At 43.2% G+C, this 13480-nt stretch overlaps 1 protein-coding gene across 2 annotated transcripts in view; it reads right to left on the minus strand.

Moving 5' to 3' along the window:
* ADGRF3 (adhesion G protein-coupled receptor F3) overlaps positions 1-13480 on the minus strand; it is a 36868-nt gene that overhangs the window by 7880 nt on the left and 15508 nt on the right. The window contains exons 2-4 of one of the 2 annotated variants that reach the window (XM_082745050.1): positions 4347-4549; positions 809-869; positions 247-387 (exon numbers count right to left, since the gene is read on the minus strand). Coding sequence is in view for 1 of the 2 variants with exons in the window: in XM_082745049.1 (XP_082601175.1) it covers positions 247-387; positions 809-869; positions 1854-1937 (286 nt within the window). In the remaining variant the exon portion in view is untranslated. Of the gene's footprint in view, positions 1-246; positions 388-808; positions 870-1853; positions 1974-4346; positions 4550-13480 lie in introns of those variants that run through there. The other variant, XM_082745049.1, reaches the window with a different exon arrangement.

Here is a 13480-nt window from a genome sequence, read left to right on the forward strand (position 1 = left end):
CTTGGGCCTCTGCCAAAGTTTAGAAGATGGGGACATGGAACAGGAAGGGAAGGGTCTGTCTGGTGGGGAGGTGAGGAAGGAGCCGGCCCATGGAGACCCTCCAGGAAATGGGAGGGGCTGGCAGTGGTCAAGGTGAGCTCGCTGCAGGAGACCTAGGAAGCCCGTGTCCCCTTCTTTCTGAGCCCCCATCCCCCATAAGTGGTGGACGGGCCACTGAGAGACGGGGCTCCGTAGAATCCCCCCTACCTGTCGTGAGGCTGAGGCCAGTGAGAGTTCTTGGGAAAGAGGAAGCCGAGGCAAGGGGGCGAGTCAGGGTCCTGGAGATTGCCAGTGGCCAGGTCTGGTTGGACAAGGCCAGCTGTACATAGACCGAGGCCAGGACTGATTCTACAGGAGCAGAGGGGGGCAGCTGGAGAGGAGAGGCCGCAAGGCTATGGGCTGGTCCCCTTCTGCCTCCCATACCTGACTGGTCCCTACCCGGACCCCAGGCAGATCCCACCTCCCACAGCCCAGCTAGGAGCTGACAAGACTCGAGAGAGCTGTAACCCTTCACTAGCCACGGTGCATCCACACACAGCTCCATGTTACCCTCCCCGAAACCCTCATTTATAGACGAGGCTCTCCAAGGGGAATGATTTTCTCAAGGCCTCACAGCTAGAGAACTGGCCTCTGGATCTGTGTGTCCGCCATGAGCAGCCATGATTCCAGCCCTCTGGGGGCCTTCTTCAGCCTCATCCCCTGCTCCCTGTCCTCTCCCCAGCCCTCCCTCCACTCCCTCCTCCTCCTCCTGTCCACTCCGTCCACTCACCACCTTCTCCACTCCTTTGGTCCAATGGCTGCCCCGATTCCCCTCCAGCCTGACTCTGTGCCTGGAACAGAGCACAGAGGAGAGACCTCTGAGAGGAGGCTGACCCCAGGTTTCTCCCAGACACACCTTCCTCCCTAGGGAACTCAGGCCAGCCTGAGTCATTTGGCATGTCTCCATCTCTTTGAAGCTCTTCTTTCGCCTAGGCTAGACCCAAGCAGGCACATCAGGAGAGGAACGCAAGCTTCCGGTAGGAGGCACCAGGGCTGCAGCCCCGAGGACTCCGCCGGGGCCTGCAAATCCCACCTGAACCCAGAACCCGGCACACCCTAGAGAGTCAACATGCTTTGCTTAATTCCTTCCTGAATTTACCTGTCCCTGGGCCTCTAGGCTAATTGAAATGGCAGTATCTGGAACGCCATCGGGGAGGGCTGGGCAGAGCCGGCTGGGGCCCAGCGGCTTGGGAAATTCTGTTCTCTCCATAGGAGTTGCCACGAGGGTGAGCACAAGGCAGCATCTTCCCTTCGTCTCTCGTTCCTATAAATCATTTCCTCACTAACTCCTCCCTCTCTCGAAATTGTATATGAACGTGCACACTATCTAAAAAAGGTCCCCGATATGGATATGGATAGAGATGCAGATGTCTTCCAGGGAGAAAACAGAGATCCCAAAGTGCTATCTCGACTTCGCTGTCTTCAGATTCTCTCCTGTCCTCTATGCCCATGGTTCCCAACTCTGGAAAATTCTTCTTTTCTTTCCATTTTTAAATTGTAAGCTTGACTGGGAGAGCCTTCATCCCAAGTGCAGCTGGCATCCCTGGAGTTCACAGTGACTCTCAAACAAAAGCTCTCCCATTCCCTGGAAAACAAGACTCACCTTTCAGAGACTTTTATAAGAAACTGGCCTCTCTTTTTCTACATTACTTCCTCTCCCTTCAGTCCTTGCTCCTCTACCTGTCCCTTCATCCACACTGGTTGCCTCTCACACTGACAGGCCCCCGTGTCAGCTCTGGAGACCTTCCCTGGGTCCTCGCCCCAGTCTTACTCACCGGTTGGGATACTTGCGCAGCTGGAGACCGCAGCGGGGGCAGAGTCATGGCCAGGAGGAGCACGGGGAGAGCTGCGCAGACCATGGCTCAGGGAGGCAGACCTCAAGAGTCCTACAGTTGCTGCATGATGCAAATTGCCTCAGAGAAGGGCTGGCAAGGCTCAGCAGCAGGGATGGGAGGGGAGAGGGGACCGGAGCCAGCTGAATTTACAGAGGAAGCGCGACAGTCTGTGACTGAGTCACATGGGCATCCAGCTCCCCGTGGGGCCACCTGGAACCCATGGGCCCCAGTGAGAATGGTCTGCACAGCTTCCCCCTGGGGTCTGAACCAAGAACTCGGTGTACAGGAGAGGGCTTGAGGGTCCCAGGTCACAACGAGCAATGTGCCAGTAAGCCAGGGACCTGGGAAATCTGGATCATGGATCCCAGAGCCAATGCAGAAAAGACATACATTAGGGCTGATTTCTGGCCTAGAATAATTTCTGGACTCTTAAATTTAACCAAGAACCTGGAAAAATGCTGGGAGAAATAGTTTTGAAGTAAGGATGGCTTTTCTAAATATGACACAAAACCCAGAAAGCAGAAAAAAAAAAAATTAGGCTGTCTAAAACGCTATAAATTGGGGAGGAAAAGCACATTGCAGTGAAAAGGTGAAAGACAACATGTTTGTAGCATGATGCTTGAGTAGAGGGCCAGCCTTAACGTAAGAGATTTTTATCCTACATCGGTAAGATAGAAAATAGGCAAAAAATAGAAAAAGTCTCTTACTGAAAAAGAATTATCAATAGTTTGATAAACATATAAAAAATACACATTGAGGGGCACCTGGGTGGCTCAGTTGTTAAGCATCTGTCTTTGGCTCATGATCTCAAGGTCCTGAGATCGAGTCCCACACTGGGCCCCTTGCTCGGCGGGGAGCCTGCTTCTCACTTTCTCACTCCCCTAACTTGTGCTCCCTCTCTCGCTGTGTCTCTCTCTGTCAAAAAAAACAAAAACAACAACAACAACAAAAAAAAACCACATTGAAATAAAAAAGAAAAAACAGACAAAAATAAGAAAACAAAAAAAAGAAAAAAGTAAAAAAATGAAATAAAATATTCCGTCACCGGGGCGCCTGGGTGGCTCAGTGGGTTAAGCCGCTGCCTTCGGCTCAGGTCATGATCTCAGAGTCCTGGGGAGTCCCGCATCGGGCTCTCTGCTCAGCAGAGAGCCTGCTTCTCTCTCTCTCTTTGCCTGCCTCTCCATCTACTTGTGATTTCTCTCTGTCAAATAAATAAATAAAAAATCTTAAAAAAAAATATTCCGTCACCTACTAATTATCAAAAGACAAGATACTGATTATATTCATTGTTGAGAGAAGTGTAGTGATACATATATAAAAAAATGTGTGTACAAGGATGTTCAAGGCAGTTGTTCGTGATAGCAAATGAATTAAACCACCAAAATGTCCATTCGAAAGGGACATTTCCAAACAACTGAACATCGCTGTGGAAAAAAAGTGAGATGACTCTATTTTGAGGTGAATCCCCCTATATATGGTAAAGTGTAAAGTGTATATTATGCCATCTTTTACATAAAAAAGGGAATCTATATTCAATTTCTATGCTTTTTATACCTAGAATATTTCTGGGAAAACACCTCAGAATGTTGGCAACTGTTGCTTCTGGGGAAGGGGATTAAGGGTGCAGATGTCTATTTGATAAATATCTTTTCTAAACATAGGTATGTATTTTCCCAATTTAAAAAAGGAAGAGTAGATTTATTTTTTTTATTTTTTTAAGAGTTTATTTATTTATTTGAGAGAGAGACAGTGAGAGAGAGCATGAGCAAGGAGAAGGTCAGAGGGAGAAGCAGACTCCCCATAGAGCTGGGAGCCTGATGCGGGACTCGATCCCGGGACTCCGGGATCATGACCTGAGCTGATGGCAGTCGTCCAACCAACGGAGCCTCTCAGGCATCCCGGAAGAGTAGATTTAAACATGCACACACACACACATACACACACACAATCTAGGGTAAAAATCTAGCCCCAGTACACTTCTACTTCCCCCACCTCCTCAACTGTCCCCTTGCTAGGATGGCTGTCAAGACATAGTGGACACACAGAGCAATGACATACATGGGAACAAAGACTGTTAATAATTGATTTCAGAAAACTTGAGAGTGATAAAGAATTAGGTTTGAGAACATAGAGGGGGGATGCCATCAGCATGTTGGGAACCGTCCACAGCAACTGCAGGTTGTCTCAGAGGGGCTGGGGGATATGGGCCACCACTAGCTTCTGCCACAGTCACCAGAGTGCATCAGTCCAAGCCTAAGGTGGTCCTGGACGGGGCTCGACAGGGTCTTTCAAGGAGCAGAACTACAGAAGAGAGAGGTGGAACCGTTTCTGTAATTGGAGAGAAGTTTCAAGCACTTTTGCTTATACACAAAATTACTGAGGAAAGATCGGACAGAAATGCTACAGGTTCTGGGAAGTGTCCGTTGACTTTACCTCTGGATTCCTCAGGGCTTCACACTGCCCACCAGACAGCCATAAGTGATATTTGTTTTAAATGAATCAGTGGATAAATGACACACACCAAGGGGCGTCTGGGAGGCTCAGTGGTTTGAGCATCTGAAGCTTGATCTCAGCTCAGCTCTTCAGCTTAGGGTGGTGAGTTCGCCTGTGTGGGAGCACCACGCCCAGTTAGGAGCCTACTTAAAAAAAAAAAAAAAAGAAAAGAAAGAAAGAACACATCAAGACATTAATGGTGGCTGAAACTGAATGGTAGGATTTGGCATGTGTTCTGTATTTTTCAATTTTATATTCCATAATGGGGAAAAAAAGTTCTAATAAAAATATCAGATCTTGGGTGCCTTAGTGGCTCAGTCGCTTAAGTGACCTACTCTTGAAAAACCAAAAAACAAATCTTTTAGTCTCAACTTCTTTCTTACAGACCAACCAAGTTCAGAGTCCTTCAGGTTGGCCCAGGCGTCCCCGGGTTGGCAGGAAGCACCTGGAGGCAGAATCAGGTCTCAGGCTTAGGGTGGGGTTCAGGCAAACAGGTCCTTAATTGTTGCCATTCTACTCCCTAGTCAAAGGTCAACCATGAGGCTATTGACCTCTGTAATGATGTTTGGAAACCAGTTAACCCCTGCGGGCAGCTTTTCTGGGCTCCTAGGTTGCACCCTGGGCAAAAGAAATTTCCTTTCCATTCCTTGGTGCTTTGAGCCCTCCAGGTCAAGTCAGCAGAGTCTTTAATAGCAAAGGTTTATAATCTGGGTTTCTCTCCTCTGTATCCAAACAGGTTATTTTAGGAGGTTTTACCTCTATTACTATGTAAACTACTAATAGATTACTAAAGGATAAATGTAGTTTAGACCTTTAGTCCATATGAATCCTAAATTCTTTCTCTTTCCACCTGATGGGGCATGACATTATTGGAAATATTAAATGATGGGTTGTTAGGTTGGGAAGGGACCTCACCTGAGATCCTGGGACCAAGGATCCAGAAGGGGGTCCCGCAGACCCAGCCAAGAGGCTCCTTGGCTTTGCACAGGATAGAAGTAAAAGGAGAGCAAGAGGAAAGTGAAAGGAGTTCAAGGAGTAGCTTGAGTGACCGAGAATAGCAGATGGTGTGTCTGGGAGACTCGGAAAGGAAAAGAGAGTTGGAGGTGGGGCAGTTAGGGGTTGTTGAGAATTAAGGGTTTCCATTGGAAAGGGGTCCCGGATACGTGTTCCTTCAGGAATCCAGGATAGGGTCCGACCAAAGGTCAGTGACCAGTGAATTATAGGTGCTATTTCCTTAACTGCTGAAGGTAGGGAGCGTTGATGCCAGCGTCAGCTTAGGTTTGTTTGAAGCTAATGTTCTAGAACATGTTTGGGACCCAGCTCTTAGTCATTGTCAGGTGTTTGGGGGTCAAGGACGAAACTCAGAGAATGCTTAACTCTCTTGTTTCCCCCTTGGAGTGGGAATGCAGCTTCTCTGGTTTTTACTCAGATGCCAGGTGAAATATAGAATGAGAGTAAATAGGGCCTAGCAGGAAAACAGCAGAAATGGAGCCTTTTCAGTTTCCCTGCCTCACTGTTGTCTACTCCAGCTATGCCAGCTCTCTCAAATTATAGAAGAGGAAAAGGAGCCAGGAGGTCACACAGCTAGTGGATGGCAGAACCAAAGCTTAGAGCCAGGTCTTCTGACTTTGAATCTAAGGAATTTAGATAAAGGAAATTAAGATAGATCAATTTAAATACAGAATCATAGGAACTTCTAGCCACAAAAATGCATTAAAGATAGTTTGAGATAGCATTTGATCCCACAAAGAAGTTCTTCAAAAAGATCCCAGTTCTTCAAAAAGGCTTCTTTTCCTAAGGAGGAGAGGAAATGAATAGAATATAAAAACAGGGGGGAGTATAGAGAGTATGTGCCTAAGAATAAAGCAGTTCTTTCAAAGTCAGCTCATGAATACCTTACTTATCTAGATGTCCCTAAATCAGCAAATGTGACCACTGGGAACAAAAGCTGTGATCTACAAGGAAAAGTACGAAATGTCTCATACAAATCACAAAAGGCTGCAAGATGGTAATATAGCTCCACAAAGAAGAACAATTGTTTTTTCTATAAGTGAACAACTACGTGTTAAGGTTTGAAAGGGGGCAAGTAATGGGGAAGCAGACACAAGCATCAACAAGGTTCAGGAAGGAACACAAGGAAGCAGACACAAGCATCAACAAGGTTCAACAACTCTTGATCTGGGGATCAAGAGGAGCTTCCTTACTGGAAGAGCTGACAGAGAGAAGGTGGTTTGGATCTCAGCCAGATGCATTTCCCAATACATCTTCCCTGAGCTGAATTTAGCTAGCTAGTTTCTGACACAGCCAGGCATCTCTGGGTCTCTCTTGTAGGAACAGGGTTGCTCAGGAGGAGTCTGGATGACTGGCCATTCCCAAAGCGGGAGCATTGAGAGCTTATTCTGCATTCTTACCAAGCAGTGAAATCACTTTTTGCTTGGGAAGAGGGAGAGGGGACAAAGACTATATATCCTTCTGGCAGGAGACGTTCCCTCCCCTTGGTGGAAATGTGAGAAGAAAAGGGTAAATGTTCCATGCCAACACCATGCAAGATTATAACAAGATTTATTTCAATAGTCTAGTGAAAGAGAAAACCAGAAAACTTTATTTAACTAATGACAAAATATACAAATGAGTAGATTTTATAAAATCAGTAAACCTAGAAAATATGTTCCAACACCTTGCTATACACCTTAGGGTAATTGTGTGTCAAGAACAAAAAAAATGGGGGCACCTGGGTGGCTCAGTGGGTTAAGCCTCTGCCTTCGGCTCAGGTCATGATCTCAGGGTCCTGGGATCGAGTCCCACATCGGGCTCTCTGCTCAGCAGGGAGCCTGCTTCCCTCTCTCTCTGCCTGCCTCTCTGTCTACTGTGATCTCTCTCTGTCAAATAAATAAATAAAATCTTAAAAAAAAAATATCAACATTTTCCAATGGATTTAAACAACATAACATCAAATGTCCAGATACAATCCAAAATTACTTGGCATATTAAAAAAAAAAAAAAGGAAATCTCAACTCACTTGGGAAAAAAAAAAAACAATGAACAGACAGCAATACTAAAATGACACAGATGTTGGAATTACCTAAAAAAAAAAAAAGACATTAAAGCAATTATTATAAAATTGTCATAAGTATGAATATTCCTGAAACGAAGGAGAGGATGAAGTCTTGGTGAAGAAACAGAAAACAGAAAGATCCAAATAGTAATAACAGTAATCAAAAAAAAAATTTAAGTTACTGCATGAATTCTATTTGTTTCATATTGCTTTTATAACAAATTACTACAAATATAGTGATTTAAAACAAAACGAATGTCATATCTTACAGTCATGAGGATCAGACATCAGAAGTTACTCTTACAGGGTTAAGATAAAGATGTCAGCAGGACTGCATTTCTTTTGGAGGCTCAGGAGAAGAATCCATTTCCTTGCCTCTCCCAGCTTTTTTTTTTTTTTAAGATTTTATTTATTTATTTGACAGAGAGAGAGATCACAAGTAGGCAGAGACAGGCAGAGAGAGAGAGGAGGAAGCAGGTTCTCTGCTGAGCAGAGAGCCCAATGAGGGGCTTGATCCAGGACCCTAAGACCATGACCTGAGCTGAAGGCAGAGGCCTTAACCCACTGAGCCACCCAGGCGCCCCCCTCTTCCAGCTTCTAGAGGCTACCTTCATTCTTGGCTTATGGTCCCTTTCTCCAGTTTCAAAGCACATCACCCCAAACACAGCTTCTGTTGTAGACCTTTTTTGTCCCCCATAGTCCTGTCTTCCTTTTATAAGGATGCTTGTGATTACTTTGGGCCCACCCAGATAATCCAGAATAGACTTCCTATCTCAAGATCCTTCACATACTCACATCTGTTATTTGCAACATAGAAAAAAAAAATTGAAAAACTGAACAAAGATACAGGGGTCTATGAAAAAATAATAAAGGGGGGAAAAAGTCTAATATTTGTCATCAGAGTCCAAGAAAGAAAGAAAGAATGTGGTACAGAAAAAATGCTTGAAGAAATCATGGCTGAAATGCTCAAATTTGATGGGTTACATAAAGCTACATATGCAAAAAGCTCAGTGAATCCAAAACAGGATAAGCCTTAAAAAAAAAACCCAGCCGTGCCACATCATAGCAGTTTCAAAATAAAGGAAAAAAACCTTAAAAGCAGCCATGGAAATGACACATTACTTACCAGGGAACAATAACTATGGATTTTGCTTTAGAAACCAGGAGGGCCAGAAGGAATTGGAACAAGATTTTTAAAAGCACAGTTGATCCTTGAACAACTTGAGGATTAGGGGTGCTAACTCCAGCACAGTCAAAAATCTGTATATAATCCTTTAGACCCCCTCATAAAAAACCACTAAAAGCTGACTGGTGGCTAGAAACCTTACTGATAACATAAGCAGTTTGTTATCATGTACTTCATGTGTTACATGTATTGTATGCTGCATTCTTACAGTAAAGTAACTTAGAGAAAACAAAATGTTAAGAAAATCATAAGAGAGTGGAGGGGGATGGGCAAAAGGGGTGACCGGAAGCGGACGGTGCAGGCTTCCAGGTATGGAATGAATAGGTCTCAGGAATAAAAGATACAGGGTAGGGAACCTAGTCAATGGTATTGTAATAGCATTGTATGGTGCCAGATGACGGCTACACTTGTGTGAGCCTGGCATAGGTACAGAGTTGTTGAACCACTATGTTGTACACCTGAGACTAATATAATATCATGTGCCAACTACTCCAAAAAAAAAAAAAAAGGAAGAAAATCTTAAAGAAGAAAAAAATGCATTTATAACACTGTACTGTATTGACAAAAGATTGCATGTAAGTGGACCCACGCAGTTCAAACCTCTGTTGTTCAAGGGTCAGCTGTGCTACTGTGATCACGTAATTCAACTCCTTCATTGTTTTGGTGTAAAAGCAAGGTCTCTAGAAGGATGAAGTGGGTGTCTTGAATCACAAGGTTCTTTACTCCTGTCACTTGATATAATGACCACTTTTCTGTCCTCACAGCTTCCTTGGCTTTTCTGAGCATGTGTCCTACACATTCCTTCAGCTGCAAATAACAGAAACCTACTCTAACTAGCTCAAGCAAGAAGGGAAATAATTAAAAGAAGCTGGGGCGGGGGTGGTCCCTGATGGAACTCAAGATCAGGAGTGCAAAGGAGCATCAAGAATAAACTGAAGTTAAAACAACGGGCTCTCTTCTTGTTTCTTTCCATTTCTGTCCACACCTTAGCCTTACTCTTCCTTTGAGCGCAGACCATTTCCCCAGTCCACATGACTGAAAACCAGTAACTGCTGAGATTTACATGTTGCGGGCCCAAGCTTGGGCTCTCACCAGCTCGGGGCTCCCAGAATATCTCAGAAGAGAGTAATGTTCCAACGCATTAGGTGTATCCTCATTGACCGTAGTCAGGGAACAGTAGCATGACGGTACAAGGTGACTACTTCCATGGTAAACCTGGGATTATGGGTGGAGGGTGATTCTAGGAAGTGAGTCAGAAGATAAGTGGGATAGAAGCAGTAACATCAGGCTTCCAGAACGTACCATTTTTTTTGTTCTTTTTTTTTTTTAAGATTGTATTTATTTATTTGACAGATAAGATCACAAGTAGGCAGACAGGCAGGCAGGGAGAGAGGAGGAAGCAGGCTCCCAGTTGAGCAGAGAGCCTGATGTGGGAGAGGGAGAGATAAAGTCTTAAGAGGCTCCATGTTTAGCGCCAAGCCCCATGTGGCATTTAATCTCACAACCCTGAGATTGTGACCTGAGCCAAAATCAAGAGTCAGATGTTTAACCCACTGAGACATTCAGGCACCCCTTTACTACATTTGTTAAAAAAATTCTTTAGGGGCACCTGGGTGGCTCAGTGGGTTAGAGCCTCTGCCTTTGGCTCAGGTCATGATTCCGGGGTCCTGGGATCGAGCCCCACATTGTGCTTCTCTGCTCAGCAAGGAGCCTGCTTCCTCCCCTCTCTCTCTGCCTCCTTGTGATCTCTGTCAAATAAGTAAATACAATCTTTAAAAAAAAATCTCTAAATGAATTACAATGAATGCAATCACATCCATTCACCCCCCCCCCTTTTTTTAAAGATTTTTATTTATCAGGGCTCCTGGGTGGCTCAGTGGGTTAAGCCTCTGCCTTCGGCTCAGGTCATGATCCCAGGGTCCTGGGATTGAGCCCCGTATAGTGCTCCCTGAGCAGGGAGCCTGGTCCCCCCCCCTGCCTACTTGTGATCTCTCTCTCTTGGTTAAATAGGTAAATGAAATCTTAAAAAAAAAGATTTTTATTAACCTATTTGACAGAGAGAGAGAGAGAGTGAGAAAGAGAGTGAGCGCTCAAGCAGGGGGAGCAGCAGGAAGAGGGAGAAGCAGGCTCCCCGCTGAGCAGGGATCTTGATGTGGGACTTAATCCCAGGACCCTAGGATCATGACCTGAGCTGAAGGCAGACACTCAACCAACTGAGCCACCCAGATGCCCCATATCCATTACCTTTAAAAAGACTGCTTTGTGTGTAGCAGATGGATGGCACTCTTACAGTCACTGTTACTACATGTGTTTTTAAACCCTTCTCTTGATGCATTACAGAAGAACTAAGTATCCTTAGAACACTTAATAATATCTTTTACAGGGGAACCTGGGTTGGCTTAGTCAGTTAAGTATCTGCCTTTGGCTCAGGTCATGATCTCAGGGTCCTGGGATCAAGCCCCTTGTTGGGCTCACTGCACATTGGAGAGTCTGCTTCTCCCTCTCCCTCTGCTCCACCCCCAGCTCATGCTCTCTCTCTGTTAAATAAATAAAATCTTAAAAAAAAAATCCTCTACAGGATAAAATCCAACCTCCTCAAGTCTAACTGATGTAATGAGATGGGTAGAGGCCATTTGATGGGTCACAATTGCCAATAGGAAGTGAACTGATTGCTTCCTGACCTGATAATACTCAGGTCAAATAAAAATGAAGGTGAGTACCATGCTGTCTCCTTCAGTGTGGGGCAGGATTAGTTTGGACCTTTATCTCACACCTAAAGAATAAGTCCCACCAAATAGGAGTTTGTATTCAATTAAAATTCCACTGTGTTAGGGTGACAACGATATATCAAAAATATAAAAGAAAATAATTTATTTCAAAAAGCAACTTTGATATTAGTTTATTAGAGCAATGCAGGCTTGTTGAAAAAAATTAAGATAAGTAAAGATAAAGTATAATTTAGAAACTGAAAGTACTCATGGCTCTTTTTCTGGTCATGAAATGAACCAAGCTGTATACTTTGCTTTTGAGATATTTACTTTAAAAGTGTTATGTTTCCTGTTATTGTTTCTAAAAATGAAATGTCCACAACTTTCATGTTGCTCTCTCACACACAAAAGAAATATACAAAGAAGTTGTTTTTTACTTAATGTAGTTCTCAGATTGTTTTTTCTTGAGTCTGAATTTTAAACAAATTTTAGAAAGGAAATTTTTTGAAGAATGGCCCAAGAAGTGGAAATAACCTACCATACAAAAATAGTATAATTAATAAACAAATTATAGACAGTTTTACATGTACTACCATACTTTATTATTTATTTATTTTTAAAATTCAAACAATATTTATTTATTTGTTTGAGAGAGAGAGAGAGAGCACATGCTCAAGCACGAGCAGTGGGGAGGAGGAGAGAGAGAAACAGACTCCCTGCTGAGCACAGAGCCTGACAAGGGGCTTGATCCCAGGACCTGGGATCTTGACCTCAGTCAAAGGCAGATGCTTAACTGACTCAGTCACCAGGGCACCCCCACCATACCTTAAAGCCAGGCAGATATTAAAATGAGTGAACTATTTAACAATGTTAAATCTAAACAATGTTGTAAATGGTTAAGAACAGTGGGGTATCATCAAGTACACACACATACCCAAAATAATGCCACATTGAATCTGGATGTGAACACATGTAATGAAAGTTTAAAATATGAATAGGAATGATAACCTCAAGATAGTGGTTACCTCTGGGGATAAAATGGAAAGAGAGATAAAGATCTAGAGCTTCAGCTGAAACAAAAAAGAAACAAAAGTCCCAAAACATGGGTGGCAAAAGATTAAGATCTGTTAATTTAGGTGCTGTGTGGATCGCAAGTATGTTACTTTCTATATGTTATAGTTAAAATGGATAATGATGATGATGATCATGGACAGAGAGGTGAGAAAACCTTCCTTCCTTTGACTGTTAAGAGAATATTTGGGGGCATCTGGGTGACTGAGTTAAATGTCTAACTCTTGATCTCAGCTCAGGTCTTGATCTCAGTGTCTTGATCTAGGGGTCATGAGTTCAGGCTATGGGCTGGGCTCCATGCTGGGCTACTTTAAAAAAAAAAAAGGCCATTTGATTCATCCTTATGCTTTTTCTGCTAAAAGATAAGATTTTTTTTATGATGTAGCAATTTTGTAAAGGAAACTTAATTTTTAAATAGTTATACATTTACAGAGAAACTGCAAAGATAGTAGAGTGAGTTTTCATAGACTCATATACTTATTATAAACATTAGTATGGTAAATCTGCCACAATTAATGAACTAATATTCATACATTATTTTAAACTGAAGTCTGTACTTTATTCAGATTTCTCAGTTTTTAAAAATCTAATATCTTTTTTCTACTTCAGCATCTCATCCTGGAAATCACAATACATTTAGCCATCATGTTTCCTTCGGCTCCCAGACTAACTGGGATTTTGTAGAATGTCCCTCGGTTGAAGTTTCTACTGTGTCCTTATTTTACCACTCTGAGCGAAGTGTATAACTTCTTACCTCTTTTATATCTCATTTCTTTTCCCCTGCTTTATAATATAGTTGTCTTAAATATTTCTCCTGCATACATTCAAAACCACACCAGTGTTATACTTTTTTAAAACCAGCAAATATAATTTTAAAAACTCAGAGAAATGTCTATTGTATGTACCCGTATTTTTACTTGCCATGTTCTTTCTTCTTTCCTGATGCTTCAAGGTTCTTTCTTTTATCATTTTCCTTTTGTTTAGAGAACTTCTTTTGGCCATTCTTTTATTTTTTTTCCCAAGATTTTATTTATTTATTTGAGAGAGTGAGAGA

The sequence above is a fragment of the Mustela nivalis genome (genome assembly GCF_964662115.1).
Source record: "Mustela nivalis genome assembly, chromosome: 8".
Lineage (NCBI taxonomy): Eukaryota > Metazoa > Chordata > Mammalia > Carnivora > Mustelidae > Mustela > Mustela nivalis.